The sequence below is a fragment of the Nyctereutes procyonoides genome, unplaced genomic scaffold (assembly GCF_905146905.1).
Source record: "Nyctereutes procyonoides isolate TBG_1078 unplaced genomic scaffold, NYPRO_anot_genome, whole genome shotgun sequence".
Classification (NCBI taxonomy): domain Eukaryota; kingdom Metazoa; phylum Chordata; class Mammalia; order Carnivora; family Canidae; genus Nyctereutes; species Nyctereutes procyonoides.
Genome location: NW_026575052.1, coordinates 25,724,703 through 25,749,242, shown reverse-complemented (window position 1 = coordinate 25,749,242; position 24,540 = coordinate 25,724,703). Strand labels below are relative to the sequence as shown.

The window sequence follows — 24,540 nt, the reverse complement described above, 5'->3', positions numbered from 1 at the left end:
GCTCTGTAAACATTGGAGGAAGGATAGAGAAATGTCCAGGCCTAGGTAGTGACAATAGGGAGCTCCAGGGCCACCAGGGCCTCTGGCTCCCCCATAGCACAGTCTCCATACTCTCACCCAACATTCTGGGGGTTCTTATAACCCCAACTCAGGACTTTTCGGTGCTATGGGGAATTCAGGTACATGGAGTGTATGTACCTAATTCTGGCTGGCTCTTTTGGTGACACTCCATGGGATACTCACTTTTGGTTATACTCATGGGAAGCCATCTCCCTGTACATCTGAGGATGCCATGGCCCCAGGAGCCTCAGGATCAACACAGTCAGCTGGCCAAGAGACCCAGTCAGAGCATGCATTCTGAGGTTTTCATAGGACCACACAGCTAGCTAGCCACTAGTAAAGCTGGGCCTAAAATCCAGAACTCACCCCATCCTGAGACTCTTCTCAGGCCATGGCTTGGGGAGGAAGATGGCTGCCTGACACTCTGACTCCACCAAGCCTGCAGGGTTCACGGTGTCTGCAGGGACTGTTGACTCTGTGACAGTTGCTTCCTGAGGCTGGAGCACCAAGAGGGTTGGGTAGGGAAGAGCCTGCCTGTAGCTGTTTCCTGGGCTCAACAGAGACATTGGTAAGGAGTGGCCTTTCAGTTTTGGAAGGTGGGGTGGACCAGAGATATGTACATTCTGACCCTAGCAGACAACTCAGCACACCATAGGCAAGTAACTCTGTTTATGGAGTAGAGTTTAACTGAGCACCTACCTGCTCTGGCCCAGGCGCTATGCTGGGTGCTGGGTACTGATTCCACTTGTAGTCATACAGGCACTGGCCCTTCTCTGTGGTCTAGCAGGGGGTCAAATATTCTACACACAAACATTTACAAATGTGATGAGGTCATGAAGGGGCCAAGGGCCCTGAGAGCATCAAGACAAAAAGGCCTGGCTTGATCTGGGGGAGGGAGTGGGGCTGGTCAGGCAAGGATTCCCAGAGGTGACGTAGATCCCAAGTCTAAGGAGGTGGGGTGCAGGTGGTAGGGATGGGTGGGGTGAACAGAAGTAGGAGACAGCATCTCCCACAGGGGTTCTGGAGCCATGAAGTTGCAGCATTTAAGACATGAGAAGCAGATCCTGTGGCAGGAGCACAAACCCAAGGCTGGCAGGGCTCATTTTGAGGGCCAATAGTGCAGAGCGCTGGTAAACAGAGGATTAGCTTTGCATTTGTTTGTTTAAGATTTTATTTATTCATTTGAGAGGGAATAAGAGTGTAAGAGTGAGCAAGAGTGATTGTGCGTGTGTGTGTTTGTGTGTGTGTGTGTGTGTGTGTGTGTGTGAGAGAGAGAGAGAGAGAGAGAGAGAGAGAGATAGCAAGCACAAGACGGCGGGGGGCCGGGCAGAGGGAGAAGGAGAAGTAGATTCTCCACCAAACAGGGAGCCCCACGTGGGGACCTAAGCTAAAGGCAGACACTTAACTGACTGAGCCACCCAGGTGCCCTTTGGCTATGCATTTGTAGAAGTTCCTGCTAGCTGTGGCACAGAGCACAGACTCTGAGGGGCAGGACAGGCTGAGTGCTGGTGAGGAGACTCTTGGGAGCTTGAGTGGGGCAGGTGGGGTGCTAGATGGGCCTGAGGGCAGCAGCAGCAGCACTTACCACTGCTCTGAGCACCATGGCACACCTGCCCATGTGCTCTGGGTTTGGGGTGTGTGAGTCTGTCAATGACATGTGTGCCAACTGTTTATGACAATGCCCAGGGGCCTCCCTGGTGTCACACCCCTACCCTGGACCCGCCCCGTATGCGCTGCCGTCTACTTCTCATCAAGCAAGCAGCTCCGGAAATCTACCTTCCCTCTCCCCAACACCCAGGGAGCCTTCCAGATTGATCAGAACCAAACTGACAGCTTTACCCCGCCCTTGGTCTGCCCCTGCCGCCCCGCAACATGGTTACCCTTGACACAGACACAGCAGTGGTCACACTTGACAGTGTTTTTCTGCCTGACTTAGTGGCTTCATCCCCACGGCTCAGTGGCTTATACAGTGCCGGTCCTACTGGGGCTCTCGTGGGGCTGGGACCTCATCCATCCTTACAGAGGTACCCTGGTCCCCACCCCAAGCAGCAGGCCCTGGGTGCTTATGGAAAGCCCCCACCGGGGCAGGGCTGCCTCTGCCACTGACAGCAATTCCCACCTTGAGAGAAGTCAGCCTTCAACTTCCACCCATGTCCTGCTTTTGCAACTCTGCAGCTCTTTCTCTTGGATACGAGGAAAGAGCCTTGTGCTGGCAATCACCTAACCTTAGCAAGCTCTGCCAGGAGAATTTATAGAACTGTTTAGAATTTATAGAACTAACTTGGGGGAGGAGGTGGACAGGAGATCTTAGAGGCCATCTGGTTCTTCTGTATAGCCCTGCAGAATAAGGGAGTTGTTTGAGATCACACAGCCAGCCAGGAGAGGGGCCAGGCCAGGAACCAGGCTTTTCTGTCAAGGGTCCGTGTTCTTCTGCCAGGAGCTGAGGCCTGGCATGCCTCTGGCTTGAGAAGGATCCTCGAGTGATTAAGACCCCAGGCCCTCCTTGCTGCGCTCCTGGGGAATCCCAGGCAGACTGGGCTCCTGACCCTTGGGATGTCAGAGTCACAGAGAATTAGACTGGCCCCACACCAGCTATTCTCCCTCTTGAGCTGGGTGGTGGCTGGTGGTGATGCATTTCCTATCTTCCCCACTCTTTCTTGCAGAGGTGAAGCCTGATTCTCCTTTCCCTGCCCAGCTTGAAAACTTCTAGGACTTGGAGCCCATGGATATGCTCTGGGCATGCTTCAGAGGGTGACACTGGAGCAGTCTTCTCGCCCACTCACCCCTGTGGCTGGCAAGGCCCAGGAGTCAGTGCAGGGTACGGAACAGTTGCTCTGTCAGCACCTTGGCCTCATCTGCCAGCAGGCTGAGTGACCCCGGCATGGCGTCTGAGTCCATGGCTAGCTAAGGCTGGTCCTTTCCCGGTTTTCTTGGATTCACTGCCCATCTATGTACACAGTTCAGAGCCTGGCCTCAGACCATGGCTCCCCATGATCTTCCTGGTGGGGAAGCCCAGATGGAGCACATGGGCCCACATCCTCATTAGACCAGTTAAAAGCACACATTCTGGTTCAGACTGCCTGAGTTTGCACCTGCTCCACAGCAGTGGGACCTTGGGCTTCACTGTTAGTTCCTCCCTCTGAATGTCAGTTTTTCTCATCTGTAGAATGAGGACAGTAATGGAATCTATATTACTTGGGGGGTCCCACCAAGAAACGGGATGCCCTCACAGGGGCAAGACAAAGACCAAATGAGTTCACATGGAGACAGTGGTCAGAACAGTACAGGCACAGGGCAAGCATTATCAGCTTACAGAGGTGCCCAGGGCTGCCCTTCTCCATGCTTCTGGGCACAAGCAGAGTGCAGGTGAGGGTGGAGTCTTAGAGGGATAACCTTGGACCCACTCTGATTCAGGGATGGCAAGGACGAGACCACCGGCCCAACGTATGCTGTTTCACTCTTGGTCACAGAGGTCCTGTGTCCCACCAGCAGAAGCAACGGCAGCACAGGGCAATGGCCCTGCCCTCCTAGTGTTTGGGGAGACCAGATACGTAGCAGAGGTGTGGGATGGGGACTATGGAGCAGGGAAGAAAGATCTGAAGCAGTCCCTGGAAAGTGAGAGTGTGGCTCTTGCTTCCCATGAGGACAGGAGAGACGTGTGCAAGTCGAAGAAAACCCCTGGTCTGGAAAGCAGCTCTGCCATGACCTGTGATGTGATCTTACACCAGCCTCTCCTCCCACTGCGCCTCTGTCTCCCTTTCTGTAAAAGCAAGGACCTGAGCAAGAACGCAGGTCCCAGGGAATGGTTACATAACTTAATCAGATGACTCAAAAAAGGATTGAGAAACTCTGGACAAGACGCACATCAACAAGAGTCCTTTCTGCAGGGTGCAGAATGTCTTTGACACTGGACTGTACGCTGTGCTTTCCCAAGAGGAGATGTAGTCCACGTTCCCAAACTTAGTCGACAAGAAAAACGTGTTTTGCTCGATCACCTTATGGGAATACTGCCTGAGGAGTCCCAGGCTGGAAGAGTGTCAATGATTCTTCTAGCACCAAATCGTGCATTCACAGCAAGTGCTCACTAAGAAAGCTGTGATTCCACTCTCGTAGGGCCATCACAGACCACAAGGGAGAGAGAGGCCCAGTGAAGGGAAGCATGGGTCCCTGAGGAGCGGCTGGAGGCACTGGGCAAGGCAGAGACCGGTGCTGTGGAGGGAGGCTTGCCCCACGGAGGGGTGTCTGACACTCTGACGCTCTGGGTCAGGGAAGAACTGCTGGTCTTTGGATGAAAGGTAAGTCTGAAGCAAACTGACAGGAAGCAACAAGCACTAGCGAGGACGTGCACCATCCTGCCCACTATGCAGTGATAGTGGAACGCTGCTCGGCATGGACTCTTCCACAGCTTGACAACTCTTGGCCCATGCCACGGAGAAGCTATCCTCCACGGCCTAATGGTGAAGGCCTTCGATGATGTAACCCCTCTCTTTTTCTGCCCCCTGCTGCTGGCTAGAAGTGGTAGCTGGAGACACCTCTCCGATCTGAAATGGAAGCAGTGATCCTGAAGGGGACAGAGCATCTCAGCTGTGGACAGAAGGGCCTGATCCTGTGTCACATATGGGCAGCTGAGGCAAGAGAGAAACGTCTTTCTCTTACATATGTCACTATTATTTGGGGTCTTGGTTGCAGCAGGTAAGCCTGTATTCTGACTGAAATACGCTATTTTTGTTTTGTTTTGTTTTGTTTTAAGATATTTTTTAAAGTAATCTATACCCACAACCTGGGTCTTGAACTCACCATCCTGAGATCAAGAGTCACACACTCTACCAACTGAGCCAACCAGGTGCCCCTGAAATACACACTGGCATTATTTCCTTCTTACAGATGAGAAAACTGAGGTTTAGGGTAGATGAGAAGCTGCCTGACATCATAGAGCTGAAAAAGGAGGATCCAGTTTTAAATCTGTACCTGTCTGACCCCTATGCCCTCTTTGCCCACCACACCCAGAGCTTCACTTCGAGGAGGTGCAGGTCATTCTCCACGAGAGGACGCACAAGTCAGGGAGGTCACCCTCAGGGTCCTTGCTGCAGGCCAGAGCCCCTGGACCCTGTCCTGGGGAGGGCAGAATCTGGGAGTCAGGTCAGGGGTAACCCTGACTAGTCAAGCCTAGTCACCATCTAGGTACGCAGGCGCAGAGCCCCCAGCAGGCTCCCTGGGCCCAGAGAGCTCCTTCCCTTCCTTGGCCAGTTGTCATCAGGGGAACCAGCTGGTCCGGGCACCACGCAGGGAAGTGTGGCAGGAAGGAGAAAGGAAGCAAGACGGAGGGCTGGGAAGGGAGGGGAGGCGCCCACAGAGCTGGAAACGCTGGACCTAATTTGGCAGTGAGCTATTTCAGGACTGCACCCTGGGGACCTCGGACCAGAGATACTGGGGGAGGGAGGGCAGTCTGGGTGTGTGAACGCTCTTGGTCCACAGCTCCTCAAGGAGCTGTCAGCTGCTCCTGGGCTGCCTCAGAAGAGACGAAGGAGGGAACTTGGCCTGCTAGCACTTGTGCTGGGTGACGTGAGCTCCCTGTCTGAGCCAGAAGGGCCTGTGGGCGTTGGTGGAAGTAACATGTTCATGCCATGTTTGCAGGAGCACACTGCAGCGCAAGGGCTCCCTGTCCATGGTTATTTGTTATCATAATTATGGAATTATCTCTAGTTTCCTGATGAGGAAACAGAGTCCAAGGGCAGGGGCTTGAGGGAATGAAGGCAGGCTCCAAGCCAGGCGGTGTGCCTGGAGGAGTCTGTGGTCCAGCGGGGCAATATGGCACAGGGTTTCATGTCAGATGGATGGTAGGCAGAACCAGAGTGAGGCCCAGTCCTTTCTTGGGACAGACTGTGTCCCTCTCTCTCCCTGGATCCCCACAGTAGCCTCTCTGCTCCTCTCCCTGGTGCCATTCTTGCCACCACCTATCCATTTTCCACCCGGGAGCCACAGGGGAAAACCTTCAGTGCCTTCCTTCTGAGCTAGGAACAAAGCCAAAATTCCTCGAGAAGCTCCTTTCGTCTGGCAGGCCCCCTGGCTCCTTCTTCAGCCTCATTTCTTACCCCTCTGCCCCCTCGACCTTTGGGCATCAGCCACACTGGCCTCCTTCCAGACCCATACACTTGGCCAGGACTCCTCACCTCAGGGCCTTTGTACATGCTATTCCATCTGCCTGCAATGTCCTGCCTCTTCTCTCGTGCTCATGTTTGCTTCACTTATGCCAGTCCCTGCAGCTCTTTGTCAGATACCTTGTCCTCTAGCACAGGCCAGAATGGGCCTGCAGCCAGGATGCTCTCGGCTCTTTAGAGGTCTAAGGAGTGTCCATATTTCCCCAGGCTGAGCTCTAGGACAGTAGCACTCCTGCCTGTTTCTGCTCACCACTGGGTGCCCGGGCTTGGCACACTGACAGCACAGACATAGCCACAACACACATTTCTCAAATGAATGGATGGGTGAATGAAAAAGAGATAGATGTGGGCACATAGGAGAGGGAGAAGACATTTGCACCTGCAGGGCCTGGGGAGGGGGTATGCTTTTGGAATGACGCTCACAGGGCCAAGGCAGCCCCAACATAAATGTATAAGCAGCTGCTGAGCACTGTGCTAATCACCCCACTGACTCTGGGATACCTGATGGGGTAACCCTTCCACTCATGAAGAAACACCTCATGTACTTCTCTGGCATCTAGAACTGTCTGCCTCTCCTCCTTCTCTCTGTGACCCTGCTTCTTCTCTCCTGTCTCTCCCTCTTTCGGCTTCTCTCTCAGGCCTTGCTGGGCTCCGGTTCAGGAGCTGATGCTCCTCAGGTCCCTCTTGCAAACCCAGCAAGAGGGCAGGGGCTGGAGTGCCTATCTCCCAGCCTGGAGTCAGAACCAGAACCAACAGGTCCCTTTTGCAGAGGTGAGGGGTGAGGCCCTCTCTTTGACCTGCAGTAGTTTCAGAGGCCTTGGCACTCACTCTTCACCCCAATTTTGAAACACTTGTCATGTCCAGGCTTCTAGTCCTGGCTCTTCACCAGACAAGCAGTGAAGTAGAGTTAAGAGGAAAATGAAAATGTTTATTGAACACTTTCCAGGTGCTAGGCACTTTGCTTAGCTCTTCATCTGCATTCTATCTTTTAACCAGAACAACCCTGTAAACATGTGGTACTATTATTCTCACTTTTTAGATGAGGAATCTGAGGGACACTGAGCCAGGTGACCAGCCTGCAGTCCAATGCAGTGAAAGGCAAAGCTAGGACTCAAGGTCATGTCTCTCTGACTCCAAGGCCCGGCTCTAGCCCCTGGTAAACTCTGGTCACAGTGAGTGGTTAAGGGATGGGCATGTGATCCAACAGGGCCACCGAGAGAGAGGGACTCCTCGGCCTTAGGGAGCTATTCAGGGAAGAGCCTATAAGGTGTGCCATGTCTCTGTATGTCCCATTTTGTGGAGCCCACAGTGAAGACCACACAATGGGACAGAGCGGGGAAATGAGGAAAAGCTAGGGATGTCATCAGAACTGCTGAATCAAGTCTCACCTGCAGCTGTACCTCTAGACTTAATCCCTGAGCCAGGTGATTTTTTTTCATAAGTCTGTTTGATGCTGCCTTCTATACTTGTGACCAAAAGAGTCCTAACTTGTCCAAAGAAGGGCCTTTGGCAGTGATACCGGACCACTGTCAGTTGCCTTGCAAGTAATACGAAGGAGGGGGAAACTGAGTAAAACATGTTGTGAAGCCACTCCCGCCCCCGTGTGTGGTACTACCTGCAAACCTCCTGCCCCTGCTTTAGCCCCCATCTCCAAATGAGCAGGGCCTCTGAGCTGGGTAGAGACCCAGATGCCACCTTGGCCATCCCCATCTGGCCTGTGACTCCTAGTCTCCTCCACATGGTGCTGCTGCCTCAACAATAACCCCTTTCTCTATCCCTGACACCTACCAATGAGTTGGATTTCAGCAAACAGGCTCCTCTGCGGTGTATTGGGTCACCAGGAAGGGACCACATGTTCACAAAGGGCTCAAATTTGGGTCTTGGAGCAAGGGAGGTAATTAATAGACCTAGTCAGGGAGAGACCTCTGTAGTAAAAGGTGACATCACTCATCACAAAGCCTTCCCCTATGATCTACCACAGATGGGACCACACAGCTGGCACTGCCCTGTGAATTAATGCATAAGTCTTGTAGCTGCTTTTTAGGTGGCACAACTATATGGCATTGTATTTGTGGTGGGTCCAAGGTATTAATTGCTAGGCATAGACATTTAAACTATACCACAATTTCATGATCTTGACTTGGGAATTCAATATGCCAGGAATCTCACAAAATTGGCACTGGCCAGGCAAGCCTCTCTGAGCCATTCTTTGCCATCTACAGAGGCGGGGAGGACTCCTTGTGAGCTCGCTAGCCCCTTTAAAACAATGATGCTGAGCCTGAAGAATGTATCAAGGATACCTCTACAAAGAAGAAGCTAGCAGTTCCCCCTGTAGGGTGGCCAAATAGACACGGGAAGGGCTGTAACATAGAGGGCCTCCTGGACACCCATGGGAAGGGCCATTAGTGGAGATCCTTGTCAATTCTGAGGCTCTGGAATGTTTATCAGAGCAGAGTAATTAGGGGCTTGCAGGGAGGAGGGGAGTAAGCTGGCGCAAGAGAGACACAGAGAGAAAGAGTGCGTGCAAGTGCAAGCATCATAGCCTGTGGCTTTCACTGACTGTTTACTGCATTTTGTTCCTGTGGGTTCTCCCATTTACGCTTTCTTTTCCTTTTCTTTCTTTTAAAATCCCAGGCCCCTTTCTACAAGCAATGAACATGTGAATGGACAAAGACTACAGAGGCCCAGCCTTAACACCGCTCTACTTGACATGGCACGGAAGGGACATTGGGGCCAGATGGGGGCCAGGGCTGGCTGTGGCCTCGGCCACACCTGAGGAGCCAGAAGTTGGGGTGCTGGGGAAGGGTGGGGCTGAGGGTGCCTGACTACTGTGCTCTGCCCGGGGAGTCTGCTCCAGGATCATCTGGATGGATGTTCTTCCCCCGGACTTCTGCCACCAGGTCTGCACTGCCAGAATTCACCTGCCACCAGCTGCTTTTTTGTCTTTGGTGCCACGGGGGACAACATCGACTTTCTTTTTTTTTTTATTTTTTTTATTTATGATAGTCACAGAGAGAGAGAGAGAGGCAGAGACACAGGCAGAGGGAGAAGCAGGCTCCACGCACCGGGAGCCTGACGTGGGATTCGATCCCGGGTCTCCAGGATCGCGCCCTGGGCCAAAGGCAGGCGCCAAACCGCTGCGTCACCCAGGGATCCCGAACATCGACTTTCTGAGCTACGGTGGTGCTATAGACTGGATGTTTGTGTCTCTGCCCCCCTGCAAATTCCTGTGTTGAAACCTAATCCCTGGTGTAATGATATTAGGAGGAGGGTCCGTGAGAGGTGATGAGCCCACAGAGCTCCCCGAGCCCTTCTGCCATGTGAGGACCCAGTGAGGAGACAGTTGTCCAGGAGCCAGGAAGTGGGTCTCATCTGCTGATCTGGGACTTCCCAAACTCCAAAATGGTGAGAAACACATTTTTGTTGTTTAAATCTACAGTACTGTTGTTATATCAGCCTGAGGAGACTAAGACAGTAGGACTAAGACCAAGGCAAAAACCAGAGAAGAAACTAAGCCCCACCTCTGCTACCACCTCGGAGTCCCCATCCCCCAGAGCACTCACTGTCACCCCAGGACTCTGCGCTGTGCCTCCCATCACCTCGGCGCACCCCTTTCATGGAGCTAATTCTCATGGCTGCCCTCAGGAGTAGTCCCCTGTGCTGTTCCCAAAATGCTCTCTGGCCTGTATGTCCCACTAGAATGGCCAAAAAGGCCAGTTTTGCTTTCTTCAGTTCTCCTACTGCTAGGCCAAGGTGGAGTCAGAAGTCAGGCTGCTCTGCTTCTTCTGCCTGCCTCTAGCCTCCTTGTGATGAGGTGTGTTTCCTGCCATCTTGGAACCAAAGCACCCAGAAAGCCACGGAGCGCCGACCTGGGCCCTGGGCCTGCACAGCCACCCAGCAGCCCTGGCTGTCCCTACTGCTGGGGAGGGGATTTTTCCCTCGCAGCCAAATACATGCTAACTTAAGTGAAACCTGGAGTGACTTGCTCAGGCACTTAGCATTTATAGTTAAGAGCACACAACTACCCGAAATCCAAAACGTAAAACACCTCCCTCACTCTGAGGGCAGTCTGTTCCAGGCTTCACCAAGAACAAGCTCAGGAACCGCGTTCGTACTTGACCAGGTGTCTTGGGGTCAAGGGCTTCAGAGCAGGACAAATGTGGGCTTTCTCCTGGTAGACTATTTTCTAAAAACTCAATCCCCAAAGCAGTTCCTTCAGAATGCCCTGGGGCAACATATGGAGCCCAGCCTCCTATAGGAATGTCCTTCATCCCTGGGCCTGGACCACAGTGCCCCTTGTCCACAGAGAGGACCCTGGGGTTCAGGGGGATCCTCTGTCAAAAAGCGAGACCCATGGTGTGTTCTCAACACTGGACTTACTAAGACGGGGGTGGCTTAGCATTTTGTCAACATTCAGGAAAAAGTTTTCGACAAAGTCCTTAGCAAACTCCAAAGCTCAGCCAAGAAACTTCATCTTTCCCTCAGCAGCATCTCTTCATTAAATGCCGATCATGTACAAAGTGGCTTGTTTGAGCTTGCTCTGGCTTCCCCACCATTTCTCTAAGATGCACAGCTGACAACAGGACAGAACCTAAGCAAGAGCAGTGCCCGCCCCCTGTGTGTTCTCAGGGCCCTGGCATATCCCTTTATTTAGCTCCCGCTGCCACCCTCTGCCCAGAAGGCCTGCCTGCCTCCTTCCCTTCACCTGCCTGTGCCTAAGCAACCTTTAAAACCTAGTGTAGTTGTCACCTTGCTTCAAGGCACAGGATCCCAATATTAATTCACCTGTTGTGAGCACCTACTGTGTGCCAGGCCCTGCTCTAGGAGTTTGTGCCTATTGACTCATGCAATTTTCAGCCTGCCCACTGAGATAGGTCAGTTACTACACCTCCATCATCATCACTTGCCTCACAGAGCTCATACTGTTGTGCTTCCAGGAAAATAAAAAGCGGTGACTACTCAAGTGTCTGCCTTGCCAGTGCCGCTTGGGGTCAGGGACTGAGTCTGACCCACCACTACATGCATAGCATACCTGCATGGACGAATAAATAGGGGAAAGCAGGAGGCTGCTCCAACCACCTTTGTTCTCAACAATGAGGAGGTGGAGGCATGAAAAGAAATGTGTTCCATATCGTTTGTTCCCTCCTCCATGGATGTGTCTGTCTCTGCAGGGCAGGGTGTGTCTGTCCTGTTAACAGGCATACCCCTAGCACCCAGCCCAGCAGTTGGCCCAAGGGCACACACATGTTGGATGAACAGAATCACTCATGAATTCGGCTATCCACTGATCCCCGCTCTGCACTGAACACAGTGATGTGGGAAATATGCAGACAGACATGCTCCAACCCTGGCCCAAGGTTCCAGTAGCCAGATCTGGGGTTCCTTATGGCAGGGCTTAGACAACAGGTGCCTGTCTTAGATCTGGAGCCTGGGGCCTCATCTGGCTTTTGGACCACAGGGAGGGGGCCGACCTGGCTGCATTTAGTCTGGCAGAGCTGGAAAGCCAGAGCTGCTTGAGGCCTCAGAAATCACAAAGTCTACCTTCTCATCCCAGGACATGATCTCTGCCCAAGTTTGGGAGCCCTTACATCTTTTTATCTTTGGATCAACTCTGCCATCCTACACATGGTCTGCCAAGAAGTAAGTGCTTGGTAAGTATTTGTGAGACTATTAACTGACCAACCAAATGAAGGAAAATGAGGCCCCACATTGGCTGGATCATCTGAGGCAGACTGGTCAGATGGAAAGAGAAGTGAACCATGATTCCGGGATCCTGGAGTCCTAGTCCTGGGTATGCCGTATTATCCCTTGAGTAAGTCCCTTTCCTGTTTGGGCCAGATGGGGCCTATTTTGCCGCATCTGCAAAATGGAACAGTAGACTTTAGATGGTCTCGAATGGAGGAGTTTCCAACTCTACCAATCTGCGCAGGCAAAAGGTCAGAGCAGGACTCGGCCTGGGCTGGTGTAGCTGGAGAGCCTGGGTATGCAGCATGTGATAGGTGTGCATGCTGCTGTCCAGCAGAAACTTGTTCCAGGCCTCAAGTATGGGCTCGGATGCACTTAGGCCTTTATCCGTCACCACCCCTGACCCCCATCAGATCTGACAACCACCACTGAGGTTTCTCCAGGCCCCGGGGGAACTCAGGCAGACACAGGCCGGAGAGCAGTCTTGTTTTTGCTCGTTTCAGAATTCATGCACACTACAGGGTGAATGTGCCACAATATTTCCTGGATTTAAAAAAAGTTCTGAGCTCCATGGTGTGACTTAAATGTCAATATTTCCTTTACCAGAGGAGATCCAATGACATTCTGGAAACCAAGTATGAAATGTGATTCAGCCTCCCCAAAGAGCTGCCATTATCTCGGGGGTGGGGGGCAGTTCTAATGAAGCCCCTTGGTGGAATAGAAGAGCACCTGGCAGCCATGCCAACCAGCACCAATCTTCAGTCCTGTTTAGGTCAACCACCTTGTGCAGCCAATTAAGTGCCTTGTGCCTCTGTTTCTAACACGCAAAATGCAGATAAAACTGTACCCACGCCTCACTAAGTTGCTGGGAAGATAATTCATCAAGATTTTATCAATAATTTTAAACAAAATAAAAGAGCAAGAGTTAGTATGTGTTGAGAACTTTCTATGCGTCAGGCACTATCCTGAGCACGTTGCAGCATTATCTCACTTAATGTTAGAGCAGATGAATGAAGAAGGTATTGGGATTATGCCCATTTTAAAGACACAAACACTGAGCACTGAGGAGGTTCAATAATTTACCCAGAGCCATAGAGCTGGTGGTATAGCTGGGATATGAACACAGTATCTAATACTTGTATCAGGCATTGTACTAAAGACCTATATTGTCCTCAAGGAGTTTATAATTTGATGAGAGAAATAAGCACATGTACAAATGGTGAACAAATGAAAATGAGAATATTTTCAACTGAACAATGCCTCCTGCAAGTTCAAGGCATTACTTCTTCTCACTGCCCTATTAGTTTACAATGTATGTTACACACGTGAGTATCCAGAAACATGCACATAAAGGTTACTCATATGTATTTGTGTGATAAAATCTATTAACAAGGGACTATTTCCCCATCCCCCCACTGGTCCAAGTGAACCTTCTAATCCTGTTATTGTCCGTTTTCCCCCAGCCTTTCTTCTAGCGTCTGGGTTCAGGCCAGTTTCACCAGACCAGTTTCTCCACTTTTGTGATGCAGATGAAGGCCCAAGGCTGAAAACAGAAGAAGCAGGAGGGGGAGAGCCCAGCTCCAAAGGTTAAGACAATTTACATGATAATGAGTGGGTGGGGGGGGAGCAGTGTGTGGAGGGAGGGAGGGGGAGAGAGTGAGAGAAAGGAGGTTGGGGGAAGGAGAGATGGAGGGAGGGGATGAGAGAGAACCTCTCACAGGCAGAGAGGAGAGGAAGGAGGAGGGAGACAAGAGGTGGGAGAGAGAAGGAGAAACAGGCCTAGAGAGGGAAAGCCTTGCAGGCTGGAGGGGGGGAGGTGCAGAGGAGTGTCTTGAGGATTAAGTAATTAATACCAGTTGTTTAAATCGGGCCCTGAAACATACTGACCGGAAGTCACTTATCATCACCTTTAATTCCTAAAGCTTCAGTTCTCTGATCCATCTGCTTGCTGATCACTCCCACCAGGCATAGCACCCTGGGCCCAGCCCAGCTCCACCTCCTGCTTGCTTCCAGACGGTTCACTTGCTCCCAATCTCTGGATCCTTACATTTCGGCCCTGATAGCCCATCCATTCCATCCCAGGCCCTCATCTGCCTCTCATCGCCACACATCACATTGCTGTGCTTCCTTTCCAACCCCATAGAGAACCGCACTCCGCCTGTGTATCATTCACTGTAGCTACCCAACCCTCCTCCCCACTTGCAGTCCTTCTCCCACCAGTCCCTCCACCTCCACACCACCATCATGAGAATCTCCTAAAAAACTCATTTTCATCCCACCCCTCCCCAGCTCAAAAATCTATCAATGTCTGCCTGCTGTCAACGGGATGAAACTCTTTGGCACACCTTCTGGACCTCACTACGTCTTCTAGCTCTCCCACACCTTGCCATATCCTCACCCTTTGTTCCCGCTCCTGGCCTCCTTTGTCCATCAGATCTGATTTGGCTGCTACCAACCTACTGCCTTTGTTCCTGTTCTTCCTGCTTCCAGTCCTTTTCCTTACCCACATCTGCCGTGTCAAGCCACACCCCTGCTTCAGGGTCAGTATCAGCCTCAGTTCTGGTAAGAGGCTCTCCCTGACCCCCAGTAACAGCTGAGTGCATTCTGCTAGTGAGCCCTGTCTTCCCAAGGAGATCAACTCCTTTTTTTTTTTTTCCAAATTTTTATTTAAATTCTAGTTAACGTATAGTGCAGTATTAATTTCAGGAATAGCATTTATGATTCATCCCTTACACATAACACCCAGTGCTCATCACAACACATGCCCTCCTTAATGCCCATCACCCATTGAGCTCATCCTCCCCACCCCACCTCCTTCCATCAATCCTCAGTTTGTTCTTTATCATTAAGATTCTCTTACGGTTTGTGCCCCCCCACTCCCCACCCCTTAAAGGCTCTGTGTCACATACCTCTGAATGTTTACACAGGGCTTAGTGCAAAGCCTACCCATAGTAGGTACTCAGTCAACAACTGCTCATTTAGTGATAAATTACAGGTGCTTCTACTTTTTTCTATGACACTTTTGGAATCAGATTGTCATTCCTCTCAAGGGCCTTTTTGGGAGATTTATATTCTGAGCACAGTGCAGGTTGTTTGAGTGAGGAGGGGACCAAAAGATGAATGACAGGCCTTGTGCAGAAGGACAGGCCTTGTGAAATTATGAAGGAGTTCTTATTCTAGGCTCCACTGGTGGGCTTTATGAGTGCCAGAGCCTCCTCAAATTGTATGCAAATTTCCCAGATGTGTGCATGTGTGCATTGTTCTGGAGAGGAGGCTCATTCCTTTCATTAGCTGCTCAAATGGTTTTGATCACCCTAGAGTGCAAGGGTCACTGCTCTAGGAAAAGAGTAACAACCAATTTTCATACCAGTACATGAGTAAGCTCTCAATGGAGAGAAAGCCTTGAGCTGAGTTTTGCTGTCAAGAAGATGGAGAAGAAAACCTTCATGGAAGAGAAAGGAGCTAGGCTGGGTCTCACTTAATAGAAGGAATATCAGAAGGAAGAGAAGGAGAGAAAGGCATTGGAGGCAGAGAATACAGCCTGAGCCAAGACCTGGAGGCATGGGAATGTGTGGTGTCTTTGGGTAGGAGGTCTGCGGCCTGGTGTGGCTGGGGCATGGGGTGTGGACTGATGTAAGGGGATCCCTGCTGCTTGCCCCGTGTAGCTGCTTTTTCAGGCTTAGGCTCATGCACAGAGAAGCTGAAGGAGAAACCAGTTACTCCTCCCTACACTGGGGGACCAGGGTGGGTAATGAGCCACCTGCCAGGAGAAGTCAGGGACACCTGTTCTAATGCAATACAGCAAGGAAACTTCTAGATGCTTCTTTGTATGGAGACTGCAAAGCTGGCTGGCCCAAGTAGGCTCTGGATGTGGGGCTGTCTTCCTCTAGATATTTCATGATGGATTAGGGGAGGAGGGCAGAGATGGAGAAGCCAAGAGAGTGAAGGAGGTCTTTTGAGGCCAAAATACAAGTTTGGGTCTGCTCTGCATGGGGCAGTTCCTACAACATCCAAACAGCAGATCCTCCAATTGGGCCACCCCTGGGCCCTGAGAGAGGAAAGAGAGGAACCAGCCCTGGGGTCAAGGCATCTGGGCACTACCTGGCCGGCTGTAGGTAGACCTGATTGGAAGGCGTCCAGTACCCCAGGGCCTCACCCCTCTCCCATGGTGTAGTTCAGGCTTTCTCTCTTCCAACATGTCAGCCTCACTCTTCTCTCAGGGCCTTGGTGTTTGTCTGGAACCTTTGTCCCCTTCTGCTCCCATAGCTGGCTCCTTCTCATAACCAAGTTTCATCCCTGATGACCCTTCCAGGTCCAGGGGAAACTTCAGTCTAAAACAGCTCTTCCCCCACCCCCACCCTGATTTATAGTCCCTGCACTCAGCTACCCAGACTGCAAATCCATACCAGTGAGCTTCTAGAAAATACCTTTCCCAGAGGTCTGGCTCACTTTGGCCTGAGTCTTGGGTCAACTTCCCTTTTCTGCTCCTCACAGGTGATCTAACAGAGGGAGGAGGTGCCCCAGGGCTTGGAGGCCTTTGTCAGCCAGGAAGATTGTGCCTGAGGAGCCTGTGCTGCCGGGGATGGGTCAGCCATCTGCCATGGTGCCGCCCACTGTAACAGGACTGGGCTCCAATGCTACTGTGTCCAGTGGACTCTCCTGGGTGTCTCCACTCTGTTCCTGATCCCCTCTGCCTTGACACTTTCCCTGCCCTCCTACTCAATGACTGTCTTGACAGGGAAACCTCAGAGAAGAGGAACAGCCAAAGAGGCCCCAGGGGCCCCCAGCACAGTCCTTGATATGTCGTATTCTCAGCAATTCCCAAGCAACTACCTCTCTGTTTAGGATAATCAAATGGGTGAGGGGACAGGGGGAGGGGGAAATCCCACAGGAATAAGTAGTGCTTTCAGAATTGAAGAAAAGGATTCCAAAGTCATAGTGACTTTTCTGGGTTTTAATCAGGGCAGGAAGTTTTTGGAAAGGAAAAGCTGGTTAGGAGGCAGGCATGACAGTGACCACACATACACCTCTTAGGCCATGTATGTATGTGTGTGTGCAAGTATGTAGAGTATATGCTGTGGACACATGTGCCTTTTGTATGGAACCTATCATTTGGGTAACAGAGAATCAGGTACCTTACACTTTCTGGCCAAGAGGCCTGTGGCCTGTCCTGGTCTAAAGATCACACCAGGTGGGGAGGAAAGCCGGTACGCATGCGAGCACTGGCTACCCTGGGCCAGGTGCTTCTAGCCCCGCCGTAGGTGGGCGGGGGAGAGCCCAGGTCTTATTGGAGTTACGTGAGGATATGTACCTCCTGAGAATACAAATCTGCCTCATCCCCGAAAGTAGAGGGTTCTCATAAAAAAAGCTTTCCTTACTCGACATGGCCTGAAGGGAAGAGCATCCTCTGGTTCTCAGAAGTTGCATGTGTTTCCTCTGTGCTTTTTTTTTTTTTTTTTTTACAAAGACCTGCGTTACTGGTACCGGTTTCTAGATAACCGAAAGAAAGGTGAAGAGGATTTTGCTTTAATGAACTTGGAGGCCTTACTGTATTATAAGACAGAGAGAGAGACACAGGAGGAGGGAGAAGCGGGCTCCGTGCCGGGAGCCCGACGCGGGACTCGATCCCAGGACTCCAGGATGGCACCCTGGGCCAAAGGCAGGCGCTAAACCGCTGAGCCACCCAGAGATCCCCTGATTTTTTTTTTTTTTTTTTTTTTAAAGACAAAGCTTTCTATCTTTTTTCCATCTCTGCCTCTTCTGTTTCCAAGCACTAACTTTCATGGCACACTTTCAGGAGTTTCTTCACTGGTCATTAGCTCGCATTTTCATCTTTGTTTCATTCTGTGCCCCATCCTCTGATTTTCCTGCTCCTGAGCCGCCACCGTCTTTGTCCATTAGCACAGCATCTAAAGCCTTTGGTACTCTTTGAGGAACCTCCATACAGTTTTCCAGAGTGGCTGCACCATTTCACATTCCCACCAACAGTGTAAGAGGGTTCCCTTTTCTCCGCATCCTCTCCAACATTTGTGGTTTCCTGCTATGACCCAGCAATTGCACTGCTGGGGATTTACCCTAAAGATGCAGATGCAATGAAACGCCGGGACACCTGCACCCCGATGTTTATAGCAGCAATGTCCACAATAGCCAAACTGTGGAAGGAGCCTCGGTGTCCATCGAAAGATGAATGGATAAAGAAGATGTGGTCTATGTACACAACAGAATATTACTCAGCCATTAGAAACGACAAATACCCACCATTTGCTTCAACGTGGATGGAACTGGAGGATATTATGCTGAGGGAAGTAAGTCAATCGGAGAAGGACAAACATTATATGTTCTCATTCATTTGGGGAATATAAAAAATAGTGAAAGGGAATAAAGGGGAAATCAGAAAAAATGAGTGGGAAATATCAGAAAGGGAGACAGAACATGAAAGACTCCTAACTCTGGGAAATGAACTAGGGGTGGTGGAAGGGGAGTAGGGCGGGGGGTGGGGGTGAATGGGTGACGGGCACTGAGGGCGGCACTTGACGGGATGAGCACTGGGTGTTATTCTGTATGTTGGCAAATTGAACGCCAATAAAAAATAAATTTATAAAAATAAATTAAAAAATAAAAAAAATAAAGATCACACCAAGTGTTTCCTGCTCTGGGTTATAATGCATGAGTTCGTTAAAATGAGTTAACATATGTAAAATGCTTAATACAGTGCTTGGCAGAGAGGGGGGGTGGTCAGTAAATGATCCTATTACCACTGTGACCATCATTATTAAAATGAATGGAGCCCTGTAACCATCTTGGCTAATGCTGGTGACCTGAGTAAGGCATGTGCTGGATGCCTGGTTTCTCAGGGTACCACTCCCACTGTGTCCATTTCTGAATCCCTAGCAGTCAGCACACTGCCTGGTATGCTGAAAGTTGTCAATTCATACTTCATGGAAATAAGACTAAATAACCAGGAGTGCCCCTCTTTCCACAGTCCTTGGCTCTATGACCGAAACCAAAGCTGGTCCCCCCTCCCCGGGCTGGCAGAAGCAGAAGCGCTTCCTCTGTGAAATCAGCTGGTGGACTCCACCTCCCAGAGGAGCAGTGGATGGGACCCTGGCCCTCCGGCCAGCACCCGGCTTCTCTGGCCCAGGCTGGCCTCAGACACACCAGCAGTCAACAAATCCCCCTGTGGAGGAGGAGCCGAGGCAGGATGACAGGATGACTCTGCCCCATGGAATTAGAATTTTGTGCATAACGGAGGGGGACACTTGACGGGATGAGCACTGGGTGTTATTCTGTATGTTGGTAAATTGAACACCAATAAAAATTAATTTATAAAAAAAATAAATAAATAAAGCTAAAAAAAAAAAAGAATTTTGTGCATAAAATATTGAATTTTACATTTAAACCTATTTGTCATAGATCACTTATCAGACCCAGAGGCAAGGATCGTTTTCCTCTGTGAGGGAGCTGATTCTTTTAGCAAAGATAAAGGATATGTATAGAACGTACAACTGAATCACACAGTATTCAGAGATTAATTCTCTCTATCCAAAGACTCCAATGCAGGGCCCAGGCGCTCAAAGACCTCCCCATGTGCTCCCTTTCTCTTCCCTCCAGGACACAGGGAAAGGATTGCTGGGATTCACAGTCCTACAAAGAGCCACTTCTGAATAGAACTCTCTAAGGATGTTTTTCCTTCTTTCCCTTGCTCTTTTATTTAGCTTTGCCAAGTATAGCTGTAGATGCTTTAGTCTTACAGTTAATGCAAATGTTTGCAAATAACAGGCTTTTATACACTTATTTCATTCATCACTTATCAAACACCTGGGAACTCAACTGAAAAACAGTCCCTTGTATGTAAGTGCTGAATCGCTAAACTGTACACCTTAAGTTAATATTACAGTGTATGTTAACTAACTGGAATTTAAAGAAAACCTAAAAAAAAGAGGTAAAATAGTCCCTGTCCTAGGATATGAACTTCTCGCAGGAAGGAGAAGGTCCTCAGACTCACCTGGGAGAGGCAGACAACACATCCCTTGGTGTAAAGGAGGAAAGAGAGTCAAATTCAAATGGTTACCCACTCCCCCAAGAAGGGAAGGAAAGCTCTGCTAAAAAGGGGAGATGGTGCTCAGTTAGTGCTCACTTTGTTTGAGAAATACTTTTTCTGCTCAAGTTAACTACTCAAGGGCAAGTACTTGTACAGTGCTGTGGGAGTCCCAATTTAGGACATCAGTAATCCTTTGTCACATGCAAGATAAATCCCACATTTTGTGGCTGCTGTCTTTGTTGGTGACTTTGCTTTGGAGGTATGCTTATCACCTAAGCCTCTGTTTGACTGGATTTGCCAGGCTGACTGGTACACTGGTTTAGGTTGGTGACTAGACTTCTCATTCATAGACAACAGTCTCTTCTGGTTCCTGTAAGAGAGTCGACACTATAAAGAGCACAGGACCTCTCCTTGCCGTGCCCATGGGCACAATGGCCTACCTTTCTCTCCTTGTCACCATATTCAATGCCCAAAGTGTCCATGGCCCGGACGATGGCTGCCAGGGACTGGATAGTGTTGCTGTAGACAACAGGCTTGTACTGTTTCACGTCTTCTCCAGAGAAGCCATCTTCGTGAATGATCCTAGAGAGAAACCACACACACCACATTTGATGAGTGCACTGTCCTCACTTGGTACCAAGGAACACCAGGCATGTGACACCTCTGGGGCCAAACTCTTGGCTCAGCTGGCCGAGGGCTGTGTCTAACCTGGATGCTCAATCCCTCAGCTGCTGCACTGGTACCATAACATCTGAAAGAGGAATTTACCTGAATTACTGAGAATTAAGCAGAAAAACAGAATAGTGGCAAAAAGAAATATAGTCTTTTATACTACTTATATATAGCGAAAGAAGTATCAGGCAACAAGGTGCTAGTTATACTTGAAAATGCTTAGAACAGGAGGAACACACAGTAAGCACTCAGTAAGTGTTAGCGGTTAGTATTTTTAAGCAAAGCTCATGGTCTTAACCTAAGTTTCCACTTAGAATTACACTGATGAAGACCCCTGCAGGAAGCCTGCAAGTGAGTAATGATTTTTCTTTTGCAGAAAATCCACAGTGCTTGCATGTAAGAGGACTCACTTAAAATGAATCTTCTTCATCTTTGACAGTAGAAGACTCAACAGAAGGCATGTGTCTACTCTTCTGTCCTTGGCTAGGATTTGACTACCACATCAACCTTATTCTGGTGACTCTGAACAGTGACATGGAGGATGCAAAGCTGACATCACAGTTCCCAGAGGCCACATGACACTCTCTTGCCCTCCTGTTCTCAGGTTCCTCTGAGCTCAGGGGTAAGGCCAGACATGCCCTAATGTCCCATCTCCCTGCAGATAGTAGCCACTCAACACGTGCTCACTGCCAACCAGGTTCCCAACAGGGGAAGAGATGAAAAAAAACAAAATTTGGCAAGAATTCTCTTACGGTTGGAGCAATTAAGAAAGAGTGAGTGGATTCAAAGACTAACATCTGACAGTAGACACCATCTCCCCCAAGAAAACTGTGCAAACTCCTCACTGGTCACATTTTTCAGTTCAGGGTTGAATATTACTTACAATATGAACATACATCCATCTAAGAGCTGAGACTTCTCTTCCAACCCCCCACAGCGCTTTCCATCCCTTCATTACTCTCCGTACAGAAGGAAATTGCTCACAGTTCTTTTTTTAAAAAACAGTTTTACTGAGATATAATTCACATTCTGTACAATCCACCCATTTAAAGTGTGCGATCAATGTTTTTTAGTCCATTCGTGGGCTTGGGCAATGATCACTTGCAGTCTAGTTTTAGAACATTTTGTCCCTTCCCCCAAAAGAAACCTACTACCTATAGCAGTCACTCCTCACCCCCATGCCCAGTAAGCAACCACAAATCTGTATTCTGTTTCTATAGATTTGCCTATTCTGGACATAAATACACGGTATCATACAATAAGTGGTTTTTTTATAACTAGCTTATTTCACTTAGCATCATGTATCAAGATTCATCATGCTTTTTTTCTTTTTTCTTTTTTTTTAAGTTTTTACTTATTTATTCATGAGAGACACAGAAAGAGAGGCAGAGACATAGAGGGAGAAGCAGGCTCTCCACAGGGAGCCTGATGGAGGATTCGATCCTAGGACTCCGGGATCACTCCCTGCACCAAAGGCAGACACTCAACCACTGAGCCACCCGGGCACCCAAGATTCATTATGTCACAGAAACTTTCAGTACTCCATTTCCTTTTATTGCCAAATTATATTCCATTATATGGATATACCACATCTTATTTATCCATCCACCAGTGGATGGACACTAATAATTCTTTTTGTAAAATCTGACTTGATACTGGTGTTAGGTCTTTATCCGGGGTTTCCCTAAGAAGCAGATCAGAATGACCTTTCTGACTTCATGAGCTTCTTTACCCCTACATCTATTTCTGTGCAAGTTTCCAGAGGGAGTATACACCCAGTCTGGATCATTGGTGCACTACCCTAGAGGGATCTTAAAGAAGTTGCTAGGTCCCACTGTAAACAACTAGAAAATTGGAGAAAATATATGAAACAAGCAGTTTTGGAGACCATATAGGACTGTGATCCTGAAGACAAAGGGAAACAAATAATGGTGAGTTCTGTGATGGCCTCGGCTTTCCCCTGGAGGCATTTACCAGCCCTCAGCGCAGGGACAGAGAGCCTAGGCAGAGTGCACAAGTCTTACTAAGTTGATGAGACAAAGATCCAAGTTCAGGAAGGCTGAGGTGGCTGGAATTCCAGGAGAGAGAAAACTAGAGAGACAAAGAGAAAGGAAGCTCCCTTTGCATGAATAGGCATCTTCTTGGGTCTTGAGCTGAATAAGGTAAGACTACATGAGCTCAGCAAGGAGCAAACACCAGGGAGCTTAAAAGCAGAATACTTCCCAGGGCTCACCCAAGGCTGGAAGATGTGCAAGTTCTGACCTAGGCAGAGTGGAGAGTCCTTGCTGAACACTGAGGACACTCAGCAGAGACCCTAAGAAGGCTCATGCCATAGCAGTAGGGCAAAACTGGCCCTAGAATAAAAGCTACTTTAGACCTGCCCCTGCTTAAAAATTAGCCTTAAAAAAAAAAAAAAATCAAGCTGACCCCTAAGTAACTTAATTAGAATAAAGTTCAATACTTTCAGTGACAACAACAAAATCAGACACTCAACAATATGATATTTTTAATATCCAGCATCCAATACAAAATTCCTGGCTATGCAAAGAAGCCAATGTGACCCACAACCAGGAGAAAAATCAGTTAGCAAAAGCAGACTCAGGAGTGACAGAGATGATGTAATTAACAGTAAAGACTTTAAAAATATCTATTTAAAATATTTTCAAGAAATTAAAGGCAAATATGAATATAATGAGTAGAGAAATGGAAGACACAAAAAAGAACAGAATGGGATATCTAGAGATGAAAATACAATATTTGAGATAAAAATTTCCCAGTATGGGGTTAACTCATAGAAGGTTAGTGACCTTGAACACAATGGAAACTATCCAAACTAAAGCAAAGAGAGGAAAAAGGCTAAAAAAAAAAAAAAAAAAAAAAAGGCATTGTGATATTTATAATATATGTAAAACTAAAACATATGCAATAATAGCACAAAGGATGGGAGGGCTAAAATAGAAATATACTGTTGAAAAATTCTGATAAATGAAGCACTTAAAAGTAAAGCATGGTAAGTTAAGATATATACTGTAAATTGTAGACAACTTAAAAGCTATATAAAAAAGCCAATTGTTACCCAGGCTCCACAACCAGACACCCCTCCAAGGGTGGGACTTGCTGGGTAACCTAAGAGGTGCAGCTGGGACTAGTCAGTCCTCATGATACTCTCTCCCAAGAAACCAGTGCAATGAGTTTCTCATTCTTCGTTCTGGACCAGCAGGCCTTAACCACTCTCCTGGTAATACTCTCTAGGTCCTTGGCTGCCTTCAGGATCTGCCTCCACTAGGGTTTGGAACTCTAATTTTTCACACCCATTAGTATCACTCATCATACCACCCTAACACAAATAGTAAGTCCTCAAACATCAGCTGCTGTTATTATTTTCTTTCTTTCTTCCTTCCTTCCTTCCTTCCTTCCTTCCTTCCTTCCTTCCTTCCTTCCTTTTCTCTCCTTTCTTTCTTTTTCTTTCTTCTTTCTTTCTTTTTCTTTCTTCTTTCTTTTTCTTTCTTTCTTTCTTTCTCTTTCTTTCTTTCTTTCTTTCTTTCTTTTTCCTTCTTTCTGATTTTACTTATTTATTTATGAGAGACACAGAGAGACAGAGGTAGAGACACAGGTAGAGAAGCAGGCTCCCTGCAGAGAGGCTCCTGTGGGACTCGATCCCAGGACCCCAGGTTCATGCCCTGAGCCCAAGAAAGATGCTCAACTATTGAGCTACCTAGGCATCTCTATTTTGTTTCTTTTACACCACCAATGAAGGAAGTTCTGTTCGGGGGATTCTGACTTTAGAATGTGGGTATTACTATTCAGAGCTACCATTTATTATATACTTATGATGTGACAGGCACTTGGCATTTATTCCTCACAACAGCTCCTCGTAGATAAGAAACTCAAGACCTGAAGGGTTAAATCCTTTACCAATGACAC

General features: G+C 48.9%; 1 protein-coding gene and 1 long non-coding RNA gene across 3 annotated transcripts in view; one reads left to right on the top strand and one right to left on the bottom strand.

The window, feature by feature from the left end:
• Window positions 1–24,540, bottom strand: part of GNAO1 (G protein subunit alpha o1) — a 175,086-nt gene that overhangs the window by 64,726 nt on the left and 85,820 nt on the right. For both annotated transcript variants that reach the window (XM_055332231.1, XM_055332230.1), the window contains exon 3: window positions 20,385–20,526. In XM_055332231.1, coding sequence (XP_055188206.1) covers window positions 20,385–20,526 — 142 coding nt within the window. The remainder of the gene's footprint in view (window positions 1–20,384; window positions 20,527–24,540) is intronic.
• LOC129513853 (uncharacterized) lies at window positions 4,149–9,181 on the top strand. The gene is made up of 3 exons (XR_008665312.1): window positions 4,149–4,355; window positions 4,574–4,752; window positions 8,853–9,181. It is a non-coding gene; the product is annotated as an uncharacterized LOC129513853 (long non-coding RNA).